This window comes from Nyctereutes procyonoides, unplaced genomic scaffold (genome assembly GCF_905146905.1).
Source record: "Nyctereutes procyonoides isolate TBG_1078 unplaced genomic scaffold, NYPRO_anot_genome, whole genome shotgun sequence".
Lineage (NCBI taxonomy): Eukaryota > Metazoa > Chordata > Mammalia > Carnivora > Canidae > Nyctereutes > Nyctereutes procyonoides.
Window position 1 is genome coordinate 1,181,087 of NW_026575133.1, and position 26,058 is coordinate 1,207,144.

The 26,058-nt window shown below is 39.5% G+C and overlaps 1 protein-coding gene across 1 annotated transcript; it reads right to left on the reverse strand.

The window, feature by feature from the left end:
* Window positions 1–612: 612 nt before the first annotated feature.
* LOC129493884 (cytochrome P450 2C21) lies at window positions 613–25,799 on the reverse strand. Its single transcript, XM_055300548.1, has 9 exons — window positions 25,600–25,799; window positions 23,538–23,700; window positions 21,640–21,789; window positions 18,170–18,330; window positions 16,378–16,554; window positions 15,315–15,456; window positions 12,488–12,675; window positions 8,612–8,753; window positions 613–1,980 (listed from the first exon to the last, which is right to left on the reverse strand). Exons 1-9 carry the CDS (start codon window positions 25,765–25,767, stop codon window positions 1,799–1,801), a joined length of 1,473 nt encoding a protein of 490 aa, XP_055156523.1. The 5' UTR covers window positions 25,768–25,799; the 3' UTR covers window positions 613–1,798.
* Window positions 25,800–26,058: the final 259 nt, after the last annotated feature.

Consider the following 26,058-nt stretch of genomic DNA (forward strand, 5'->3'; position numbering starts at 1 on the left):
AAAATTCTTTCCAGATTCTAAGGCTCCTAAATGATATTTTATATAGTTAGCCTTTCAGCCTCTCAGCACCTGATTTCATTTTTTTAAAAGATTTTATGTATTTATTCATGAAACACACACACAGAGAGAGAGAGAGAGGCAGAGACACAGGCAGAGGGAGAAGCAGGCTCCATGCAGGGAGGGAGCCTGATGTGGGACTCAATCCAGGGACTCCAGGGTCACACCCTGGGCCGAAGGCAGGCGCTAAACTGCTGAGCCACCCAGGGATCCCCTCAGCACCTGATTTCAAATCAGTAATCACCTCAATGGTAAAATCACACAAATATCAGGCTTCCCAATATGGATTTCCCAGCCCTCTGTCATTTTGTCCCCACGAATCTTCACAGCTTTCATTGCCTTCCCATGCTGACAAATATATATATGTACATTTGTGTGATAAGTCAGAAGGAGACACAGACATAGGTATAGATGTTATATTTGGAAAGTTCTGGTTATTTCAATGAAATGTTAACAGATGATAAGATTTCCTACTTGAAAATCTGAATTTTTAGTTAAAAATTACTAAATCTGTCAAAGAATTCAATCCTCAGTATACACAAAGGTTTGGTCAAATAGTCTTTTTATTACACTCATGATAGAAAAGTAAACTGATACATAACTTTTCTTCTGTTATGCTTCAGTATCTATAAAAAATAAACTTCACATATATGTGCAGCCACTTCATATCTATTCCTGAAGAATAATAAAAGATATATGCATATGGGACTTTTATATTAACAGAAGTTCAAAAATAATCTATTCTTGAATAAGGAGCCAATTTAAAAAATTATTATAGCCATTGCAACAGGGTATTATATTTATACCACTTGTAAAAATACCTATATGTTATTATATAAATTTCACCACCAAATCATAGGTATATGATATATAAATATATAGGTATATACACATACATAAAACACATATTTCTGTATATGTATATTCAAATATAATCATATATACATATAATCCTCCCCTCTTCTTTGCCTTACTATGTCTATGTATGTATGTGTCTCCAATTGTGTGTTTAACCAGTAGGGGGAAGCAGGAAGGGCATCCTTGGACAGAGCAACAAATTCATATTTTATCACACATTATTGCCCCTGCCTGGAATGACCTTCCCCTGTTTTCTCCCTGCATAGACATACTCATATATACATACCTATACAAATGTGTATCACAATTATTTTTTAATAACCACTGGGAAAAAACAAATTACACATGCTAAAACTATCAAGAGATAAGAGGAAGAAATGAGTGAATTTCATGCATTTAAAAAAAATTTGTTTTTAAAGATTTTATTTATTCATGAGAGACACACACAGAGAGAGAGGCAGAGATACAGGCAGAGGGAGAAGCAGGCTCCATGCAGGGAGCCCGATATGGGACTTAATTCCAGGACTCCAGGATCAGGCCCTGGGCCGAAGGCAGGCTCTAAACTGCTGGGCCACCCAGGCGTCCCAATTTTTAATTTTTAATGTTAGAAAATATGACATTAATAAAGTACCTTACATTGGTATACACTGCATATGAGATACAGCATGAAATCTTAGGACTGGATTACAAAAAAGAATTTTGTTTCATACAGGGAAATTTGAACTGAATCTTAAAGGATAAAGACAATGAAAAGAAAGGGTCAGGAATGTCCTTCCTGATGTGAAAGGAGAGGTGGATGGTGGCTGACACACAAGACAGAAAAGCATCTGGCTTGTTCAGGTGAGGTCAGTGTGGCTTTGCAATCTGGCGGCCTGGCCTTTCTTCAGACTGGAACAAAACAGAGCTTATAGAAAGGTGGTGTAGCACCCAACCCATTGGCAATTGGGGTGGTGTCAATGTCCTTTGGATCAACCAGAGGTTTCAAGGTGAAATGCTGTAAAATACTGGTCAGTAGCAAAAACAGCTCCATGCGGGCCAGGCCTTCTCCAATACAAACTCTCTTCCCTAAAAACAACATATAAATTCAATATTCATTTAATTCTGTTTCTGAATTAGCACACAGGGAAGCTTAAATAAATATGGACTGAGAAAATAAATATGTTAATAGACTAATTAATCCATGGCTTCTTTTATCTACACCGAAATTTGGCTTCCTTCACTTCCTCAGTACGTATTTTTGTGTGCACATGTAGGGGCAAGGGCAGCTTGCCCCTAGATGGGCCACTTTGGCATAAAGATTATTTTAAATGAAAAGCAATTAAAACCCAGCAAATTCGGGATCCCTGGGTGGTGCCTGCCTTTGGCCCAGGGTGCGATCCTGGAGACCCGGGATCGAATCCCACATCGGGCTCCTGGTGCATGGAGCCTGCTTCTCCTTCTGCCTGTGTCTCTGCCTCTCTTTCTCTCTCTCTGTGACTATCATAAATGAATAAAAAAATAAAAATTAAAAAAACCCAGCAAATTCAAAAAAGCTCCTTACCTCTCCTTCAACTGCCTGCCTGTACCAGGAAGAGAGCAATTAACAGATTATTCTTTATCTAAGAGACTTCTCTGTATAACAAGGCAACCTTTGTTTTTGAAACCTCTCCTCTCACCTTCATGCGAATGGCTTCCTCTCCTTTGCATCCTCAGACTCCTGCCGCTCTCCTTAGCTCAGAATGTCCCAGAGGCCTATATTGCTATCTTTGGAATTTCATGTCTTTACAGGTTCCCTATACCTGTGAAACTAAATTTGATTTTCTCCTCTTAATCTGGCTCATGTCAATTTGATTTTTAGTCCCAGTGGGAAGAATCTTGAAAGGCAGAGGAAAATTCCTCTTCCTAGAAAGCTGGCAGAATTGGTAGTATACTTTAACACACTGGACACTGCTTGCCACAGACACAGCTGCAGCCAGAAGATCCTTGGGACATCTGACATACAGCTGGCAGAAGGTAAGATTTCCTACCATGTCAGTCTTCTGGAATCTGAGGAGTCTGATGAGCAAGAATGGCGAGAGTCCTTTTTCTGTCTTTCTGAATTTAGATTACCAGGAGAAAATACTTGTGGAACTAGTTCCTTGTGTTTAGCAACTCTTGGTGAATTTGGTAGAGTCCTCTTTGGGGGAAACAGATTAACCAGAGATGATCTTCATTTTCCTTTGTGTCTTTTATGTCGTTTTTAATAAAAAGCAATTACCATAGTGCAGAAAGTAGGCATAGGCCCTATAAGCCTGCTGTTTGAGCCAGCCCCACAGGCTGGTGAGTTCATGGTTCTCATCAGACTGGCACCTGTTTAGATAAAGTTTGCTGTAGGTTAAGGATTGTTGCCAAGGGACATCTTGGAAACCAAAGCTCCACAATTGATAGGCATGAGTGGAACACATAAAAGCTATGATAGCACTCACCACCTCAAGATGGCTCCTGTAATAAGTTGGTCACAGAACAGGTTAGGTTGACACTTGATCACTTACCAACCCAAGAAAATGAGGTGTGCAGTGAGGCATATTGTAAAAACACACTGTAAATCGTTAACCCTGTGGCACATCCCTCTTGGTATTAGTGTGGATCCAAGAGACCCAAAGTTTAGCCAAAAGAAAAACTAGGTAAAGTTTTTCCTTTTGTCTTGTTCTATGTCCCAAGAGCTTGGCTTTGTGACCAGTGAGAATATTCTCTTTGGTCTCCACCATCCAGAGGATGCACTTGCAAGGGTGCACTTTGGTGGCCAGCCAAACAGAATGGGGATCTGAATCTCTCTCTCTCTCTCTCTCTGACCACGCCAGCTCTCAAGGGTATTTGTCATGAGAGGTCTCAGCCTATAGGAACCTTTATGTTCTCAATCTTTGTTAGTGCTGGAAAGTTCTATTACAGGAGCACATGCCCGGTGTCACAGATTTACTGAGTCTGTGACTAGAGGCATCTCATGATTTCACTGGAGACCAGTAATGAAGGCCTCTGCTTTCTTAGACAAATTATGAGAAAAATCTTTTGGATCATGAGGATTCCGTCATCTATGCCCTCTCACTGGATGCCTCTTGTGTCTTTGGTTAAAGCATTAAAAGGTTTATTAGTTTGAGTTGCTCATAACAGATCCCACTCATGGATTCTTTAAATTGGCTGTTTGAAAAAAGAAAAACTTTCTCTCCCTCTCTCTCTCTCTTTTTTTTTTAAAGATTTTATTTATTTATTCATGAGAGACACACACACAGAGAGAGAGAGAGAGAGAGAGAGAGAGAGAGAGAGAGGCAGAGACATAGGCAGAGGGAGAAGCAGGCTCCATGCGGGGAACCTGACGTGGGACTTGATCCCGGAATTCCAGGATCATGTCCCAGGCTGAAGGCAGGCGCTAAATCACTGAGCCCACCGGGCTGCCCAAGAAAAACTTTCTTAATAGAGACCTCTCAATTGTCCTACTTTCGTTTGTTGTTGTTTTTTTAATTGTCCTAGTTTAATGGCTAGCCTCAGGGACTCCATTGACAAGATGAAAGAACAGAAATTAGAAATAAGAAAAAGAGGGAGGTATTTGAAAATTGGGCCTATGATGTCCTCCCCACAAATATTAGTAAAAACCTAATCTATAAAAATATTTTTAGGGCAGCCCGGGTGGCTCAGCGGTTTAGCGCCGCCTCTAGCCCAGGGCGTGATCCTGGGGACCTGGGATATATATATAATCTTATTTGTGTGTATGTGTCCCATGTTGCAAATGTGAGATATTTTCTCTCATTTCAATTTGCTAAATTGAATTTGTAAAAGAGTTCCATTTAGTTGAAGGCAGCCCTTATAAGGATTGGGCATTCTAAGAACTCAGAAAGATAGAAACTAAGATAAATGTTTTTCAAGTTTATGTGATCAGGGAAAATACTCAGTATTAAAACTAACTTAAGGGATGCCTGGGTGGCTCAGCGGTTGAGCCTTTGGCTGCCTTTGGCTCCGGGCGTGATCCTGGAGACCTGGGATCGAGTCCCACGGGCTCCCTGCACGGGGCCTGCTTCTCCCTCTGCCTGTGTCTCTGCCTCCCTCTCTCTGTGTCTCTCATGAATAAATAAATAAAATCTTAAAAAATAAAAATAAAACTAACTTAAAGTTGTTGGTTTAATTAAAATAGCTGTGTCTTTAGAGTTATCAGGATTAAATATAAAACTTGTAGCCTGCCCGTGTTTACTGAAAGTCAAATAAGTTCATATTATCTCTCACAAACTTTATGAGAAAAAAATGATGGTTGACTTTGATGCCTCAAAATATTTTATACGTAGTCTAAACTGTTCAGAACAAGTCAATTAGATGTAGATAAGATAAAAAGGTTTGTAGGCAAACTTTTATTATTATTATTATTATAAGATTATTAATAAGATTATTATAAGATTATTATAATAAGATTTTATTTATTCATTTGAGAGAGAGCGATCATGAGCAGGGGGCTAAGCAGGGAGCCCAACACAGGGCTCGATCCCAGGACCCTGAGATTATGACCTGAGCCCAAGGCAGATAGATGCTTAACCAACTGAGCCACCCAGGTATCCCCTAAAGATTTTATTTACTTTTTAGAGAGCAAGAGAGCAGGGGAAGGAGGGTGATAAAGAATCTGAAGCAGACTCCACACTGAGCATGGAGCCCAACAAGGAGCCTGATCCTGCAACTTTGAGATCATGTGTAGGTAAAAATTCAGGTTACCAAAGATTTTGGTAGTTCTGTAAAAGTTTAAAGTTTTGCTAAATGTTAAGCTAAATTAATTGAATATCTAGATCATTTCCAAGTAAGATAAAATAATGAGACATTAAGTACTGAACATAAGTTTATCTCTGTTGGGCCGGCGGGATCAAGGGGGTCGCGGGATGGGGGGGACCAACAAGACGGCGGCGGACCCCCCCCCCTTGTGGCCCCCACCTCAGAACCTTCCGGGCAGCAGCGGACCGCCCGGAGGACACCGGACACGTCATCGGGGGAGCCTGGACCTATGCAGGAAGCCTGAACCGTACTTTACCCAGACCCCATATAAGGGCACGGGCAGTCATCGCCCCAGGCCGATCTCACCAGTAATAAGCCTAATACCTGTCACCCCAGCAGACACCAACCCCTTAAAAAGCCCACTTGCCCTCCTGGCCGCCACTTGCCCGCTCTCTCCCCCTCCACTGCGGCTGTGGGGATTATGTGTTGTTTTACAATATATCTTACTGCCCAGAAGTTTTCCTGAGGCTGGCAGGTGACCTCCTGTCAATCCTAGGCAAGCGCTCATAAAGATTGGGCACTCTAAAAACTCAGAAAGATAGAAACTAAGATAAATGTTTTTCAAGTTTATGTTCTCTGACCAACTTATCCTATCACTGGAGCCTTCTTGAGGTGGTGAGTGCTCTAACAGCTTTTTTTTTTTTTTAAGATTTTATTTTTTAAGCAATCTCCACACCTAAAATGGGGCTCGAACCCACAACTCCAAGATTAAGAGTCACACGCTCCACCAACCAAGCCAGCCAGGTGTCCTAGTTATAGCAGCTTTTAAGTGTTCAATCTGTGTCTGCCAGTTCTGCAGCTTTGGCTTCCAAGATGTCCTTAAGCAACAGGCTTTACCTCATGGGCCCATTAACCTATATTAAAGTTTGTACGACAAACAACATAAAAGACACAAAGGAAAACAAAGAGCATCTCTGGGAGGAAAAGAGATCAGTTACCAAAGAGGACTCTACCAAATTTACCAAGAGTCACTAAGCCCAAGGAACTAGTTCCACAAAAATTTTCTCCTGCTAATCTATATTTAGAAAGAGAGAAATAGGACTCTTAGCATTCTCGCTCCATCAGATTCTAGATATTCTGAGAGACTGACATGGTAGGAAATCTTACATTCTGTCAGCAGAAGGTGTATGGGGCGAGCAGTGTCCAGAGAGTTAAGGTATCCAGCTGACATAGCAATTGTTGTGAGCAACAATCCCCTGTCCCTTTCAAGGTCCTTTTAGCTGGACTGAGAATCAAATTGACATGAGACAAATTAACAGAAGGAAATCAAATTTAATTTCATATGTAGAGAGAATATACACAGACCTAGAAATTCCAAAGACAGGCAAAATGATACATCATCCTAACTAAGGAGGTAGGAAAAAAAGAAATATTACAAATTAGCCACAAGCATATTAACTAATCACTTATCTCCAAACAGACAGTTTCTAATGTTATCTGGATTCCAGTCAGTCCTCCAGCCTTCCTCTCCTCTGCCTGTTGATATTTTCCATATCCTTCTAGATCTAGCTCAAATGTCATTTCGTCTACCCAAACTTATTTGATGTGCTCAAGTATATAACTCCCTTTTCTGTTTTCCACAACACTTGTTAATGCTTCTAAAATAGCATATTTCGGGGGATCCCTGGGTGGCGCAGCGGTTTGGCGCCTGCCTTTGGCCCAGGGCGCGATCCTGGAGACCCGGGATCGAGTCCCACATCGGGCTTCCGGTGCATGGAGCCTGCTTCTCCCTCTGCCTGTGTCTCTGCCTCTCTCTCTCTCTGTGACTATCATAAATAAATAATAATAAAAAAATTAAAAATTTAAAAAAAAAAAATAAAATAAAATAGCATATTTCAGATGAAATTATAATTATTCATCTGTCTCACATCCTGGAGCCTAAACTCTTAAGGTAAGGCCTTAGATCTTGTAATAATACCCACAGTGTCAGGGCAAACGCAGGTCTACAAGCCCCGTGACTTGAGACTCCTTGGGGTTTCTCTTCATTATACAGTAATGGGCCCAAAATATAGGAAGAAAGATAAGGAGTAGTATAATAGTACCTTGCTTTGTGATCATCTCTGGGCATTGCTCATAATCTTGTGCAAGGGTTGCTTGATACTTATTTTTCTTATATATTCAATCAAAAGGAAATCTGTTTTTGTCTCGCTTTCAATTACTTCTACAGGAAAGGCCCTTTATCCTCCTCCCTCCCCCTTTTATTCTCCTTTGGAATGTGCTGAATATTCTCCTTTCTCCCACTTTCCAGCTCCATTTTGTGTTTAACTTTTGTGTCTACTCTGTTCAGGAAGCTGATTTCTATGGACTGCATAAACCGAAAAGTTAGTTCCCTTCTGGATTCTGAATAAATTCAGAGCATTAGATATTAACAAGGTCAGAGTATTTATTCCCTTATCCCACCCTGCCAGGCTACAATTTAGGCAGTGGCTATATTGCTCTGCTATAGATACATTTCCTGTTGAGGCATCCACTCCTTCTTTCCTAAAGTTCTATTTAGGTTCCAGTAATGCCCTCCTCTCATCCTTTCTGACCTAGGATGGTAACATCTTCCTGCTGATGCTGGATCACACCTTGTCACCTACCTTAATCCTGCCCATACCTCTGAAAATAGTCTCATGATTAAATTCTCTTTAATTAACTTTTGAATATGCCACCTGTTTCTTCCCAGGACTCTGACAAATTAAAGGGAGATACTCAAATTTCCCTTACCTTCTATCTACTCTACCCACTGCCCCTTCTTAGGAACCTCAGTGGTGGGTTCTGGAGCCAAACTTGGCAAGCGCAGCCTCCAATCAAACAAGAAATAACCTGGGCATTGGGAGTGATGCCTCTAGCCTCATGCAAATGACAATTTCTCTAGCCCAGAGTAGCCGCCCCGAAAAGCCCTTCCTCATCTCACTACCCCGATATATAGATAAAAATGAAACTTGCTTGCCTGCTGAGAAGGCCATGAAGTAGTCACTCTTCTTAAAGCTGCCATTTTCATCCAGGAAGTGGCCAGGATCAAACTGATCTGGGTTGGGAAATTCTTTCTCATCATGCAGGACAGAAGTCAGAGATGTTAATATGGTTGTGCCCTGATATGAAAAACAAAAACAAACAGATAAACTGAATTATAATGAAGGTCATGGAGCTTGAAATCCTTTTGTTTTATAGATAAGGAGAGAGGTACAAAAAGGACTTATTTACTCCATGTCACAGAACAAACTAATGACCAACTCTAACAGGTTTTAAATCCTGTAATGCCAATCCAAGGCACTATTAATTGATTCCAAAGTCATTCTATTCAGTTTGTGGCCTGACTCTAGCATGCTCTTATAAGAAAATTAAGGGAGCTCCCTAGAATGCATTGTTCCTGACAAATAAATTGCAGTATTATCTAAAAGTGCTAATGCCACTGAAAATCAGCTCTTTCTCTTTGGAACCAAGTATGAGGTCTTCAAAATCATACTTGAGTGGTCATTCCTGAAAACCCTTCTCTTTCAAGGATAACAAACTGAGGGTGTCTGGCTGGCTCAGTCAATAGAGCATGCAATTCCTGTTCTTGGGGTCGTGGCTTCAAGCCCCACCATGGGTACATAGCTTACTTAAAAATAATTTTTTTAAAAAAAGATGACAAATGGTTAAGTATCCCCTCCTCCCATTGTGCTCTTTCAGTTGAATTACTGCATATCTTTATTGAAATGAGAGCATTTCTGGTTTCTAGTAGGGTTTCTTAAGCTCACAGATACAGTGTAACATAACGATTTGGAGTTTAGTTTTCAAAATCAATCAAATCTTTCTATTAAATTAAGCTCTGTGATTATAGGTTACTTGTTTAACATTTCCATGCCACATTTTCATAACTAGTAAAATGTAAACAATAAATCTGCACTAGTAAACAACACATTGCACACATAAAATGAGATAATACAAGAAATACTTTTGCACAAGGATTATTTTACCACATGCTATGGGTGCCTGGATAGCTCAGTCAGTTGGGCATCCTACTCTTGATTTTGGCTTAGGTCATGATCTCAGGGTCATGAGATCGAGCTCTGAATCTGGCTCTGGGCTTACATGGAGTCTGCTTGAGATTCTCTCTCCCTCTGTCCCTCCCCCTGCTTATGCCATCTATAAATTAATTAATTAATTAATTAATTTTTAAAAATCCTTAAAAAGAAAAAAAGATTCTCTCTCTCTCTCTGCCCCTCCCCATTGCTCACATGCTTTCACTCAAAAAAGATTACCACTATTCTCTATAAGTCCATGGTTATGGGTTGGGTGACACATACACAGGAGGGAACTCCATGAAACCTGTCCCTGTATGATTGCTTGAGAACTGAAGCTGGATATCAGATGTTATGCAGAGATGGGGGAGTTGAGATTCCAACCCAGCTAGGGTGAAGAGAACTTTCTTGGCACCTCAGATTTTTTGTGGTAGCCCCCAAACTTGTAAATTGTTAGGTTAAAGAACCCACACTGGACTAAGGGTCATGCATAAAAACTAAATTCAAAAGTGAAACTAACCCACAATGAAAGAATTATAGTAAGCCTAACAGACTGAAAAACTTTTGTCAGTAATTTAGCTGCCTGCCAAAATAAGTCAATGTCCTTTAAAGGAAGATAGTATAATCAGATTCTCCACAAGGCATCATTTAAAATGTTCAGCATATAATAATTTTTTTAAGTAGGCTCCAAACCTAATGTGGGGCTTGAACTCACAACCTTAAAATCAGAGTTGCACACTCCTCTGACTGAGCCAGCTAGGTACCACAAGCATGCGAAAAATTATTAAACATGTGAAAAAGAAGGAAATGTGACCCAAAATTAAAGAGCAAAAAACAAAAACAGAACAATAACTAAGACTGAATAAACAAAACTCTCTCAACAGACACCATTCCCAGACCAGATGGCTTCACTGGTGAATTCTACCAAACATTTAAAGAATTCTCAACAAAATCTTAGCAAACTAAATTGAACGGTACAATAAAAGGGTCATATACTGTAATCAAGTGGGATTGATTCCAGGGATGCAAGGATGGTTCAACATCCACAAATCATTGTGATATGAAGGCTAAAAATCATATGATCTCAGTAGATGCAGAAAAAAAGCATTAAAGAAATGCTCAACAAAGTAGATATAGAGGGAATGTACCTCAACATAATAAAGGCCATATATGATAAGACCACAGCTAACATTATCCTCAGTAGGGAAAGCTTTAGCTTCTCCTCTAGGATCAGGAACAAAAGAAGGATGCCTACTCTCACCACTTTTATTCAACATAGTATTAAAAGTCCTAGTCTGAGAATTTGTTAGGAAAAAGAAAGAAAAGGCATCCAAATAGGAAAGGAAGTAGAACTGCCACTGTATGAAGATGACATGATACTGTAGATTTGAAAAAACCCTGGGCACTTGGGTGGTTCAGTGGTTGAACGTCTGCTTTTGATTCAGGTTGTGATCCCGGGATCCTGGGATCGAGTCCTGCCTTAGGCTCCCCACAGGGAGCCTGCCTCTACCTCTGCTTATGTTTCTGCCTCTCTTTGTGTTTCTCATGAATAAATAAATAAAATCTTCTTTAAAAAGTAAAAATAAAAAAACCTTAAAGACTGCACCCAAACTGTTAGAATAAATGAATTCAGGATAAAAATCAATATACAAAAATCTGTTGCATTTCTATACATTAATAATAAACCATAAGAGAAATTAAGAAAATAATCCCATTCACAACGGCATAAAAAAATCTAGTGATAAATTTAACTAAGGTGAAAGATCTGTACACTGAAAACTATAAGACACTGATGAAAGAAATGGAAGACAACACATAATAAGTGGAAAGATATTCTATGTGCATGGTTTGGGAAAATTAATACTGTTAAAATATCTATACCACCCAAAGCCATCTATAGATTCAATGCAATCCCTATGAAGATTCCTATGGCATTTTCACAGAAATGGAACAAACAATTCTAAAATTTTATGGAACCACAAAAGATCCTAAATAGCTAAAGCAATCATAAGAAAGAAGTACAAAGCTGGAGGAATCACACTTCCTGATTTCCAATTGTATTATAGAGTTATAGTCATTAAAACAGCATGATATTGGTATAAAAATAGACACATTAGATAAATGAAAAGGAATAGAGAACCCAGGAATAAACCCATGCATAGATGGTCAGTTAATTACTAACAAAAGAGCCAAGATATACAATCAAGAAAAGACAATCTCTTCAATAAATGGTGTTGGGAAAACTGGACCATATCTTACACTCAAAACTTAACTCAGAATGAATTAAATAATTGAACACAAGACCTAAAACCACAAAACTTTCAGAAGAAAACAGGTAGTAAGCAGTCTTGCTAATGAATATTATGAAGAAAATCCTGTGGGAGTCTAAGCACTATTATTTATAAAATTTTATCAAGAAAGTAAAAGGAAAGGAGCATGTGGCCAGAGAGTAAAATGCCTGGGTTATGACTATGTCATGCCTGTACACATGGTTAGGTAATCTATAATCCTACTGTTGTGACACTTGATAACCTAACATTCTTAAGGAGGGGGCCCTGGAGGGACTCAGTGGCTTAAGCCTCCAACTCTTGATTTGGCTTAGGTCATGATCTCATGGTCGTGAGACTGAGCCCCTGGACAGGCTCCAGGCTGGGTGTAGAGCCTGGAGATTCTCCCTCTTCCCCTGTCTGCATTCTCAACTATATATATATATATATATATATATATATATATATATATATATATACAGACATACATACAGACATACATATTTTTAATTTTTTTTTAAATTCCTTAAGTAGTAGCAATGAAATATCTCTCACCTTGGGAATAAGGTATTCTCTAAACTTGATGTCCTGAGTCACTGAATGGGGCAGATTGTTGGGGACAAGATCAATGTATCTCTGGATCTCATGTATCACAGCATCTGTGTAGGGCATGCAGCTCCTATCCTGCATGCAGGGGCTCCGATGTCTGCCAACTACACGATGAATCTCTTCCTGGACTTTAGCTGGCAAGACAGGAATCAGAATTTATGTGAAATGCAAATGTCTTTTGATTTGGTCTTCCTTTGTTTTTGGTTTTTTTTTTTTTAAAGATTTTATTTATTTGAGAGAGAGAGAGCTCATGTGCACTTGAGGGGAGGGGCAGAGGGAGGAGAGAACCCCAAGCAGACTCTGCACTCAGTTCAGAGCCTGACAGAAAACCAAATCTCATGACCCTGAAATCATGAGCTGAGCAGAAACCAAGAGTCAGACACTGAACTGACTGAGCCACCCAGGCACCCCTTGATTTGATCTTAATCATGGTTACATTGTGGGAGGATATTGGGAAAGGGGAAAATCACATATGGCTACTTCCACAGGGGAGAGAAAAAGAAATCTGTTTCCTGGGCAAATTGGAGTCTCATTAGAGAATTAAATAAATGTACATATAAAACAAACGATACCATGAGATCCAACTCTGATTTCTCTATTTTGTGTACTTTTTTTTGTTTGATAAACTCATGGATATGAGGTCTTAAAAGTGCACTACAAACCATACTGTTTAACCACTTTGTATATGCCAGTTTTTGTTTTAAATAGGTAAGTTCCATGAGAGTAAGAACTACCCAGTGCAATAAATGTTTAATAAATAGAACAACTAAGATGTTTGACTCAGCACATAGGAAGTTAACATTTATTTAGAATGCAAAATATGACAGGCATGCTGTACAATGTATTACATTACTTTATAATTCCTCAAAACAGCCCTGTGTGTTGGGTATTATGTGTCTCAAAAATAAGGGAACAGACTCATACAAGTAAATATATTCCTTAAGGCCACCCAGGTGTTATGTGTTCTTTCTCATTCCCAAACCCACAATGTTAGCAATTGAGTAAGATTACTGAAAGTAATTTTGTTAGCAAATTACAATTTTTCCTTTATTTGCAAAATATTGCGAAATATGCTCTTTTACTAGGACTGTTCAGTAGTTAAACATTTATTAGCTTTCTCCTATGAGGGAAAGATTCTGTGAATGTATCATCTCCCCTAAACAGATGAGAGACCAAGATATGCAGAGTAGTCATGAGTCAGAGATCACATAGCTACTTACTAATAAAGTCAGAATCTGAAGTCACTGTAGTTAGTCTAGAACCCATTTTCTCCAGTATCATGTTGCAATTTGGTCAAATGGTATTTATCTACTACCTGAAGAGATGTCTTTATTAATGGAGCATGTGACAATTCTGTGGTTTGACAGCTATAAGGAAGACAGGAATTCTAGAGAAGTGTTAAACTTCTCGGATTGAGAAGCTGGAGTTTCATCTAGAAGAGAGTGACTATGTAAAGAGGTTTGGAACCTACTTATAAAATCAGAATGCTTAGAGAATGGCGAAGGGAGGGATGAAAATGGGAAGAAAGAAAAAATATAAATGGATATGATGCAAGAAGAATGAACATGGAAGCAATAGGGAGCTAGGACACAAAACGGGCTTTTGCAATGTACACAAGATGTAAAGGTCTAGAGACAACTGTCATACGGTATTTGTAGTCATAATCAACATGGGCCTAATAAGAGGGAAGTTACTTGACTTGAAAGAGTCTGTGTCACCTAAGGGAAACACAGTATTATATCCCATGAGTGAGAGTAAAGGAATTTCAAAGCTATGCTTCCAAATCGCACCATTTGGAGAACACTTCTTACTTACCTTGGGAGGACAGGAGGACCTTACACGAAGGAGAGTAATGTGGTGCCGATGTCACAGGGATAAGCCTCCTGAGATGTAACTGTGTTAAAGTGTCTCCGGGGCAGCCTGGGTGGCTCAGCAGTTTAGCGCCACCTTCAGCCCAGGGTGTGATCCTGGAGCCACCGGGATCGAGTCCCACGTCGGGCTCCCTGCTGGAGCCTGCTTCTCCCTCTGCCTGTGTCTCTGCCTCTCTCTCTCTCTCTGTGTCTCTCATGAATAAATACATACATTTTTTTTAAAGTGTCTCAGTGTGCCAAAGCACAGAACATGATGTAGTAGGGAAGGAAATATCCCCTTAGATGAGTACTCAATTAAAAAAAAAAAAAGATGAGTACTCAATAAAAAAAAGAAGCAAAAGGGGAAAGGTTGCATTTGCAAGAGAAGTTATGTTTGTGAGGAAGAATTTATCTGCCCAAAAGGATATATTTGAAAATAATTTATTTGTATGTAACTTTTTTTAGAGAGTGAGTCTCTTTGATAAAGACACTGTAATTTTTGTTGAGTCAATCCTTACATTGCAAGTGAATTTGAGTAGAAATATCTTCTGACAAAAATATACTTATCTGGACATGGAAAGTGTATCAAGTGGTATCTTCTTAGAGAAAGTGGAAGACTGATTCTTCCAGGTCCTAAGACAACTCGCTATTTGCATCTGTTAGGAAGCAAATCAGGGACATTCCACCACAGCAGGGAAAACCGTGAGCTCTGCCCTTCAAATCTCTGCTGCTGCTTGAATATTTCATCTCCTTTTATGTACTATAAACGAATTTGAATTGATTTATCCATTGATGGGAAGATGTACCAAAGATAGAAAGTTTTTTGTGTATATTGTCAGGGCAGGTGAAGAGTGGGAAAATTGTCAGTGTCACCTGTCACTTTCTTCGTGGAATTGCACCCTGCCCAACACTTGTGACCATACCTGTGACCTCTGGGTGCTTTAACAGCACCAAGAGTCCGTATCTCAGGGTGGTGCTCGTTGTCTCTGTTCCCGCACTAAACACATCCCATATGGTAATGATCAAGTTGTCCATGGTAAATTCAGACTGTTTGTTGTGTTTTTCCTACAAACAATGTGTTACAATTACTTGGTAAATAAAAGAGTCTCAGAGGTGACTTAACTCAATATGACATAGTTATTTGGTGTGAGTGCTACAGCTGCAGGTCAATTAGAAAGTTGTTAGTGTTCCTTCCAGTTAAAATATAATCAGTTATAAACTTTCAACAAGTCCTTTCCGATTCTTCACTTTCTCATCCCCTAGAATTGATCAGTTGCTCTACAATTTCTTTGAAACACAATTTTTATCAACTCCTCACTGCTACTCGTTGTCACTTGTAAATAAGCATCTATTGCTTATTTAATAATGTCTAATTTTCCCATTCAAGCCATCTGAACCACTCACCCCGCCAGTGCATCGTTATTCCCAACTCATCAATCATTACACCCATGACAATTCGTCAGTTACAATTAAGATCACCTCTCTGAAAATTCCACACACTTGATCACTGCGCTTATTGTTCCCTGGACCTACTATGTTGTCTCTGTTCATCTAAGCTAAAGTTTCTTCAAAACCTACCTCATCTGTGAAGATTTCCTACTGCCTTTCCAAAGTAAGCCTTTGTAGATCCCTATCCATTCCTGTGTTCCCTCTCTGGTTACATCTTCCAGTTGCTGAGCTTATTCAGTGAAGGATGATGTGTTGTGTATCATTAATCTTGAAGTGTGTGAGTGTATATTTCAATCTGCCCTCAAATAAAGAACCAGCTTTAACATGATAAATATAAAACCTGCAAAGTCATTTTCAGTGAGAATTTAGTTATATCTCAAGACACCCAATATCGTTTGCACAAGCAAGAGGTCAGACAAGCAATTAATATATCTTTCGGAAGGACCATTTGTTTTAATATCGCAGTTTCACTGAGAAGAACAAATCTAATCCATGAATCACACACACCACCCACAAAGATAAAGGGTCACGTTTTACCTTTTCTATTTTGATCAGGAAGTAGTCAATAAAGTCCCGAGGGTTACTAAAGTTTAGAGATTCTTCGTGTTCTTTTATTTTTTCCAAAATAAACTTAAATTGGTTAGCAATGTTTTTAAATAACACATGATGACTTCCTGGAAGGTAATGTATTAAAAGAGGGAAAGCATTGTAGAGCTGAAAGAGGAAAGAATCATTCATTAATTCACTCGGCAAAGTTTTACAGGCCTATGTTATGAATCAGACACTTGTTTATGCTGAGGATATAAAGAGGAGTAAGATATGCTTCCTGTACTATGACGTACTTGGAGTTTGAAGGACAGGGAACTGACACCATGTCTGGACTTACAGGATGCACGAGTCACAAAGTGATTTCAAAACCATTTAAATTTCTTTCCTAACCATAACTCTGTGAAGGAATCCAGGAGCATACCATCTTTTCCCAAAGGTGAATATTGAGGTTCAGAAAGGTCAGTCAACCTTCTGAGACATCAGTCTCGTAATAGAGCTAGAACCTAGTGTTCATCCCAGTTTACCTACATGTATTTCTACAGAGTCACCTAAAAAAGTTTACAAGGCTTACAACCTTTTTTTTTTTTTGTAATGAAGAAACTGCACCAGAGAGATTAAAGAAATGCCCAAATTACTTAGTTATTTAGGGATTTTATACTCTCAGGAATATGCACACTGCCCTTATTCATCAGCCCATGGCCAGTCCTAGAATTTACAGATTCTACTTTAGACAGTACCTCATGAATTAATGCTCTTGGTGGCAGTGAAGCAATTTATTCATTCCAGTAGCTTGTACCAAACTACGTAGAGAACTGAGAACTCTAGATTCCAGGTCTAGCTCATTGCTTGTCTTGGCTAGGCTATTTTAGTGATAGTTTCTTGTTCCAAAAAATGAGTAGACTCTTTGTTCTCTAGAGTCCTTTCCAGGGGGACCACATCATGACCTTATGGTTCACACATGATTTTAGTTCTTAGTAACATAAGTTACTAACATTTTCTGAGACTGTACTGTAGTAAGAAACACATTTCATATCATCACCCTCTTCATCTATTGGATATAGAAAAGGTTTCTCAAAAAAAAAACACTTTGCTATAATTGATGTACTATACTACATTTCTCTATCACTATATTTCATGGGTTTTAAAATAATTTTTTAAAGATTTGTTTTAGAGAGTGAGAGAGCAAGTGAGCATCAGGTGGGAGGGGTAGAGGGGGAGGGAGAATCTCAAGCAGACTCCCTGCTAAGCATGGACCCTGATGCCAGGGCTCAATCCCATGACCCTTGAGATTATGACCTGAGCCAGTATCACCAGTCAGATGCTTAACTTGAGCCACCCAGGTGCCCCACTATATTTCATGTTTTAAATTTCATTTCAATACATTAAACTGATTTGATAACTCACTCACTAATTGGTTGCAAATGATAGTCTGGTAAACATTACTTTAGCCATTTGGAAACAGGACAAAGGGATGAGGTAAGCATGAGCAACAGATTAGCTAGAAAATTATTTTCCATTTATTTATTTATTTTAAAAGATTTTATTTATTTATTCATGATAGACACAGAGAGAGAGAGACACAGAGGGGCAGAGACACAGGCAGAGACACAGGCAGAGGGAGAAGCAGGCTTCATGCAGGGAGCCTGATGCAGGACTTGAGCCTGATGCAGGACTTGATCCCGGGACTCCAGGATCATGCCCTGGGCCAAAGGCAGGCGCTAAACCACTGAGCCACCCAGGGATCCCCTTATTTCCCATTTAAAGAGAATCTTGACCTTACCTGTATCCAGGAGGTGCTTGAAATTAGAAGGTTTTCATGAAAATACTCTAACAAGGTTAAAAAATCTTTATCATCATACTCAAAACGATTCTGGAAAATAATGGAGCAAATCACATTGCAGGGAGCACAGCCCAGAAGGAAAGTAGGATCACAGGGAGATGCTAAAACAATATAATTTAAAAGAGCACAATTTTAATATAAATCTCAAGTTGACTGTTTAAAATGATTGAGAGGGTTGACTTTGGAGATTCATTTAAATATCGGAATTACCTGGATGTGTCATCATTGCCATAAACTCAACATGCCTAAAATAGATGGTTTGCCCAAACAAAGCTATCTAATCCAGCCAGCCCATTTATTAATTTTCTCCAAGTGTTCTATTTATGTTATTCTCCAAATAAGAGCCACTGGATAATTCAAAGGAAGGAAGTCACTTTAAAGTATCTTGAAAGCTGGAAAGTTTAGCTTTTGGTGTGGATATTTCTTCATGATACCTGGAGGAAGCTGAGCAACCAAATAAGAAAATCAGGAGCCTGGAGATACTTGAAACCATATTTTATAAAACATAGTTGAAAAAAGTTGGGTGTGCATTTCTTGTAGAAGAGAAAAATAATTAGAGAAATTGGAGTTCCGTTTGGATATTTGAAGAAATACGTTATATAGTATTGGAACCAGGCTTCCTATATACAAAACATGACTCCATTTTTTTTTTAAGATTTCATTTATTTACTCATGAGGGACAGAGAGAGAGAGAGGCAGAGACACAGGCAGAGGGAGAAGCAGGCTCCCTGCAGGGAGCCCGACATGGGACTCCATCCCTGGTCTCCAGGATCACGCCCTGGGCTGAAAGCTGTGCTAAACCGCTGAGCCACCTGGGCTGCCCAACACGACTCCATTTTTTGATGTTTGGCTGCCAATAACTTTTGAACCTCACCTTTTCTTCTTCTACTCACATCTGGACAATCTGATAAAAAAGCTCGTGTTCCTTCCTTTGGAAATAAGACATTTAAACTATACAACCACTGACTTGCACACAGAAACTCTCATTCCCTACCCCATCCCTTAACCACCATAAAAACATCAAGCCAGGGCAGCCCGGGTGGCTCAGCGGTTTAGCGCCACCTTCAGCCCAGGGGGTGATCCTGGAGACCCGGGATCGAGTCCCACCTCAGGCTCCCTGCATGGAGCCTCCTTCTCCCTCTGCCTGTGTCTCTGCCTCTCTCTCTATGTCTCTCATGAATAAATAAATAAAATCTTAAGAAGAAAACACACACACATCAAGCCAGTACCCTTTCCCTGTTCTCTCAAGCTGTGGGTTTTTAAAAAAATATTTTATTATTTATTTGAGAGAGAAAGAGAGAGCACAAGCAGGGGAGAGGGGCAGAGAGGGAGAAGCAGATTCCTTGCTGAGCAGGGAGCTCACCGTGGGGCCAAGGTTCCAGGGCCCTGGATCATGACTGACTGAACCACCCAGCACCGCTTGCAGGTTGTTTCTTAACCTGCTTAAGAGCCGCCCCGCTCTCCACAGAAAGCCTCACTTTGTGAGTCATCAACTTTTAACATCTAAACGGGGTATGTGTGGTACCATTAGTCTCAGCATCTAAACCAAATTCTGGATGGGAGGTACATCTTATCTGTTACAACACTGTAACTCCAAAAGGAAAAAAAGACTTAGCAGGTATCAAAAAGTCTAGGTTATAAGGAAAAATGTTCTGTCCAACATATAAAGGAAACTTTCGATAGTTAGGAGTTCCGCAGTGGTGAAATGGGTTACCCAAGAGTGTGAGGGCCCCCAGCTCAGTGGGGTCGGCCAGAAGCTGGGTAAGCATAGATGGGGAGCATCCAAAATAGTGGAATATTGCACTGGTCTGTTGATCATGCTCTTGACAAACATAAATTAATCACGTGAAAATAATATATTACATTGAAAGTGTAAAAAACAACATATGCTCCTATCCCTTCCTCTGCCAGGTCTCCCACCTATTCCTCAGTAACACACATCAAAAGTCCAAATGAGGAATCCCTGGGTGGCTCAACTGTTGAGCACCTGCCTTTGGCCCAGGGAGTGATCCTGGAGTCCCGGATCGAGTCCTACATCGGGCTTCCCGCGGGGAGCCTGCTTCTCCCTCTGCCCGTGTCTCTGCCTCTCTCTGTGTGTCTCTCATGAATGAATAAATAAAATTTTAAACAAAACAAAAAAAAAGTCCAAATGATAGTCACTGACACTCTACTGCCACTTCCAGAAATTTATTCCAAGGAAGAAACAAGAATCATGCAAATATTTGTAATAATTGCATTTTTTATATTAATAGCAGCAAAAAGAGGAGGGGGGACAACCTGTCGGGACAATACGTAATATTAGCTAAAAAACACAATGGCAGGGGCGTTTGGGTAGCTCAGTTGGTAGAGCGTCTGACTCTTGCTTTCAGCTCAGGTCATGATCTCAGGATCCTGAGATCAAGATCTGTGTCAAGATCCATACCGAGTGTTGAGCCTGGTTAAGATTCTCTCTTTCTTTCTAAAAAAATACATATGTGTATATATATTTGAAACAATGGCAATTCACCATATCAAAAATAGGATTATTTAGTTGGAAAATATTTAAATATTGAGGTTAAGAAACCACATATATCTTATTATCCTGATCTTCCTCCTTCCTTAAGCCTCCTGCCCACCCCATTCTCTTCCACCTCCTCTCACACTCCTGCATACACACACACACACACACACGCACACGCACCAAGCCAACTCATGCTACTGAAGCTCCCTCCATTTACACTCACACTCCTCCAGGTGAGCTATAATGCAGCCCTAAGCACTAAGAAGGATTTGGCGTGAATCCTACCCCTGAACCACCAGTGCTTTCTTTTTCCCCCAGTTTTACGAATGTAACATTGACAGCCCTGAGTAAGTTTACGGTGCTCAGCATAATGACCTGACATACAGCTATAGTGAAATGTTTGTGATGTTCCCGAGAACTTACTAGAGAAATTACTTCATTTTGCAAGGTGTGGTGGCAAAAACTATTAGCTCATTACCAAAATCCATGTTCTCCTCATTGTCCTATTCACACAGATAACCACATTTCCCAGTTCCCCTTAGAGTTGGTGTGGCCCTGTGACTGAGTTAGAGCCCATGGGATAGGAATGGAGTTTGGTGTCCCATGGCCATACCTAGCCTACTGAAAACACAATTTACCCTTTTCTTGGGTCTTTGCTCCTTCTGCTACCATGCAAGGAGATAAATTCTGGATGACACTGGAATGCACATGTTTAAGAAAGACATCAGGTCTCTTATCAAGCTAGTGCCTGAAAAGGCTATCATGCCAACCACTTCACCTCTTAATACTGCTATGGGAGCAAAATAGAAACTTCTTTTGTGCTTGAACTGTCAGGTCGCTCTGTAACCTATCTGAAACAGCATATAGTCTTCCCAAACTATTACTGTTAACTACATAAAGAAATACACACCGTTGGTTTTTTTTAATGCTTCCACTAGATACAAGGCCTCTTCTTGAATTCTGTCTTCAATAGTCTTCTTTCCCATCCCCATATTCCGCAAAACCGTCAGGGAAAAACGCCGGGTTTGCTTCCATTTTTCTCCGTTGCTGAAAACAATTCCTATCAGAAGAAAAGTTGGGGGGGTGGGCACCTGAGTAGCTCAGTGGTTTAGCGTCTCCTTTTGGCTCAGGTCATGATCCTGGGGTCCTGGGATTGAGTACTGCATCAGGCTCCCCACAGAGAGCCTGCTTCTCCCTCTGCCTTTGTCCCTGCCTCTCTCTGTGTGTATCTCATGAATAAATATTTTAAAAAATAAAAAAAAATTTTAAAAAAGAGAATGACTTCCATTACCATGAATTCCAGCTGAGAGTCTTTATCTTAGCAAATAATTGCTTATTTATCCACACGTAATAATCCACACGTAAACAGGGTTGTAAATACAGTGGTGCCAGCCACAGGATTTTCCAATGAGCCCTGCTTTACCAGTCTCCTGTTAACCCAGCCTAGGATCTGTCAAGACTCTGGGTTTGACATATTGCTCAACCCTTCTTCATCTGTTGGCTCCTTCAAACCTCAGAATAACTGTGAACCAAATGTTTTGTCTGCATTTTACTGATGATCATGGAGACAAAATGCTCTGTGATCACACAGGTCATTGTGAATCCAAGTATAGGGAAAATTTTCAGGGCTGGTTTCTGTATGTTGTAAATGAATTGTAGGCGAGGCAACAAAAAGAGTCAGTTCTCAAGAGGAGGGGAGAGCGCACTGGAAAGAAGTTCGTGAAAATATATTCCTCCTCATTTTCACATTTCCTCTCTCTGTGTTAAGTCTTTTCCATGGAATATGGTTTCTTTTTTTTTTTTTAAAGATTTTATTTATTTATTCATGAGAGATACAGAGACATAGGCAGAGGGAGAAGCAGGCTCCATGCAGGGAGCCCGATGTGGGACTTCATCCCGGGATTCCAGGATCCAAAGGCAGATGCTCAACCGCTGAGCCACCCAGGTGCCCCCATGAAATATGGTCTTAATACCATGGAAGTTCAGTCAGACATCCAGAGCCACGACAAAATCAGGAGAAAAAAACAATTTTCATAGGAAACTTGTCCATAAAGATTTTAAAGAACAATGTAGAAGAGGAAGTGACCCCATTCAGGGCCTTATCTCTTTTTGCAGAACCTAGTGACCCACCAGAGGGCCAGACAGCATAAGGCCAGCTCCAAAAACAAATGGAAGACAGTTCAATTACTTTAATTTAAAAAGGTAAAAAGGTTTTCCTATTATCACTTGCAATCCATATGTACTCACTATGCTGTTTTCCCTAAACCTCTTTTCAGAGCGTATTTGTACTTTATGCATTGTATTCTATTGGATTCAAATATATCTTAAATTTTTTTTAGGAAAATAAAAGATTGAAGGCAAAGCTGAAAATATCTTAAACCTATGTTGGCTCCATGCATACTATATGAATTTCCTAAAATAGCCTCTTGGCCACCATGACTCAGGCCAGAAAGCAAAATGTTTCGTGACTAGGATAACTGAGTCATTTTCCTCTCTTCTCTTTTCTCTCAGTCTCTTATTATCTTAACTGAAATTAACATTAGCTTAACTGGCCATAATTTAAAATGAACACAAATTCATACAACACTAACAGTGAGATGATTTGCTTCCATTGAATCTACTGTTTCACGGAGACTTTGAGTCCCCTTCATAATCTAAAATATGGATTAATGATCCTTTACAGAAAAATGTTGGAATTATGACGTTTTCATAAATTTCTCTAAATATTTACAATGTCTCAATCCCTTAGGCTGTTTCAGAGTCTTTGCGACATACAAACCCATATACGTTCCCCAAATTGAGACATACCTAATCCCTGTATGGTCCAGTCCAACAATGGGAAATGGCCTCTGCCTGAAAACTCTTCACTCCGATCAATTAGAGCTTCCTTCACCGCTTCATACCCGTACAACACCACGGTAGGCTTCATGCCAAAATACACAGTGAACACAGGGCCATAATTCTCTGCTAGCTGGGAAAGGAATAGGAGGTACAAGAGTAGTAGAATTTCAAAACTAGAAATGTAGGTAAGTGAGGGAAATAGCTTTAATCTTACCAAAGAGGCATTTTAATATTCATTCACCCATTACAAAAGATTTCAACTTCTAGAAATAGTAATTTAATAAATCATATTAAGTGGTAATTATCATTATATTGTTAGAATGTTGCTATTATTATCATCATTACCAACAGTTATCCTTTATTCAGCTTCTACTATGTGACAGGGACTATATTATGGATTTTATTCATATTATTTTATTAGCTTTTATCTGCCAAACCTATAACTGTATCAAATTTCTCCTTCCTTCCTATAGTTACAATAAGTGATGTATTTTTTGTCCTGTTTAAGGGAAATCCCTCCTCTTGCCCCTGTGTAGACACATAATCATCCCTCATTATCCCCTCTCCACATCTTTTTAGTACACAGACTGCTACATAATAATACATAAGGATCTGACAATATAGTCATAGACATTTCCCAGCTTCCCTATATGGCCATATGACTAAGTTTGCATGAACTGCTATTAACAGAAATGATGTGTGCAAATCCTACACTGGGTGTAGGGCATGCATTTAATGGTAAATGCATGCCCTCCATTTCTCCCCCTACCCATGGACTGAAATTTGACAGCAAGGAGATAGCTCCACTGTGTCCATACACATGAGAACAATAGCCTAGGCGCCCAGGATGGTAAACTACAAGACTGAGAAAAACTGGTTCTCTGAATGACCTCAAGGAAGAGAGGCACTCACCTCTATATCATTCTGTGAGACAGAAATAAGTTCCTGTTTTCTTTAAAGCCATTGTGTTATTGAGATCTTTCTGACATGGCAGCTTATTTGGTACACTAAATGATGTAGGACCTATACTCTTTCAACTTACAATTCATTCTCTATAAAGCAACCAGAGCGATATTTTCACGAGGCAAATGCTAACATGAGAGTCGATGACATCACATTGTTCTAATGCTAAGGACCAATATTCTTCTTTTTTTCTTTTTTTTTTTTTAAGTAGACTCCAAGCCCACTGTGGAGCACAACACAGGGTTTGAACTCACGACCTTGAAATCAGACCTGGGCTGAGGGATGCCTGGGTGGCTTAATGGTTGAGCATCTGCCTTCGGCTCAGGTTGTGATCCCAGAGTCTGAGATTCAGCCCTGCATTGGGCTCTTTGTGGGAGCCTGCTTCTCCCTCTGCCTATGTCTCTGCCTCTCTCTCTGTGTCTTTTATGAATAAATAAATAAAATCTTAAAAAAAATCAATGTGCGCTTTTAGGAAAATTTAGTGTTGTGACTGTAAATCAGTAGAACTTTGTTTTTTTTTTTTTAACTGAAAGCAGTTTCATTGCCATTAGAGTTTACCAAAGAATAATTATTAAATAATAATTACTAGTCACATTACAGACAGAGAATTCCTTCTTTTGGAAATTTCAACAATTATCTCACGGATTTATTTTCTGGCAGCCTTCCAGCTGTATACCACTTAAAGTCACATCTGAATATACAATGGACACTTACCTTTCTTTCTTTCTTTCTTTCTTTCTTTCTTTCTTTCTTTCTTTCTTTTCTTTCTTTCTTTCTTTATTTCTTTCTTTCTTTCTTTCTTTCTTTCAAGATTTTACTTATTTATTCATGAGACACACAGAGAGAGGCAGAGACATAGGCAGAGGGAGAAACAGTCTCCTCATGAGCTCCCAGGACCCTGGGATCACGACCTGCGCCAAAGGCAGACGCTCATCCGCTGAGCCACCCAGACATCCTGACACTTCCCTTTCAAACCACTTCTTTAAAACATGGTGTCTGGGATCATATTTTATTTAGATATTGGGCTGTAACTGCAAACAACTGGAAGGAAAGTAATCATACCTACCTTGCTTAGGGATTTGCTGACATTCTTAGTATTTATCTGTAGAATATTTCCAATGATTGGGAGAGGAGTGGGGCCAGGAGGCAGCTTCCCTTTGGCACGATTCTGATTCCACAGAAAGAAAGAAATCAAACAAGAAAGACATATCACCAGAACTATGAAGAGATCCATTGCTGTGCTTTATGTAAATGCAGTTGAAAGTCTGGAATCCAAAGATTTTATAAATACTAAGTTCAAGTTGATTATCAAATATGCACAAAGTCTTTGAACTTTTGGGTAAATAATTATTTTATCTTCAGTGGACTCTGACCCATTGGTAGAAATTAAAACAAAAACAGTCATCTTAGTGTTGATAAATATCTAGGTTTTCAGTAGTAATTTCAACTAAAACAATAACACTTCAGAGATGGTCATATTTTAATAGTAAAATTGAAAGCTATCAGATTTTCAAAGGACTGGAAT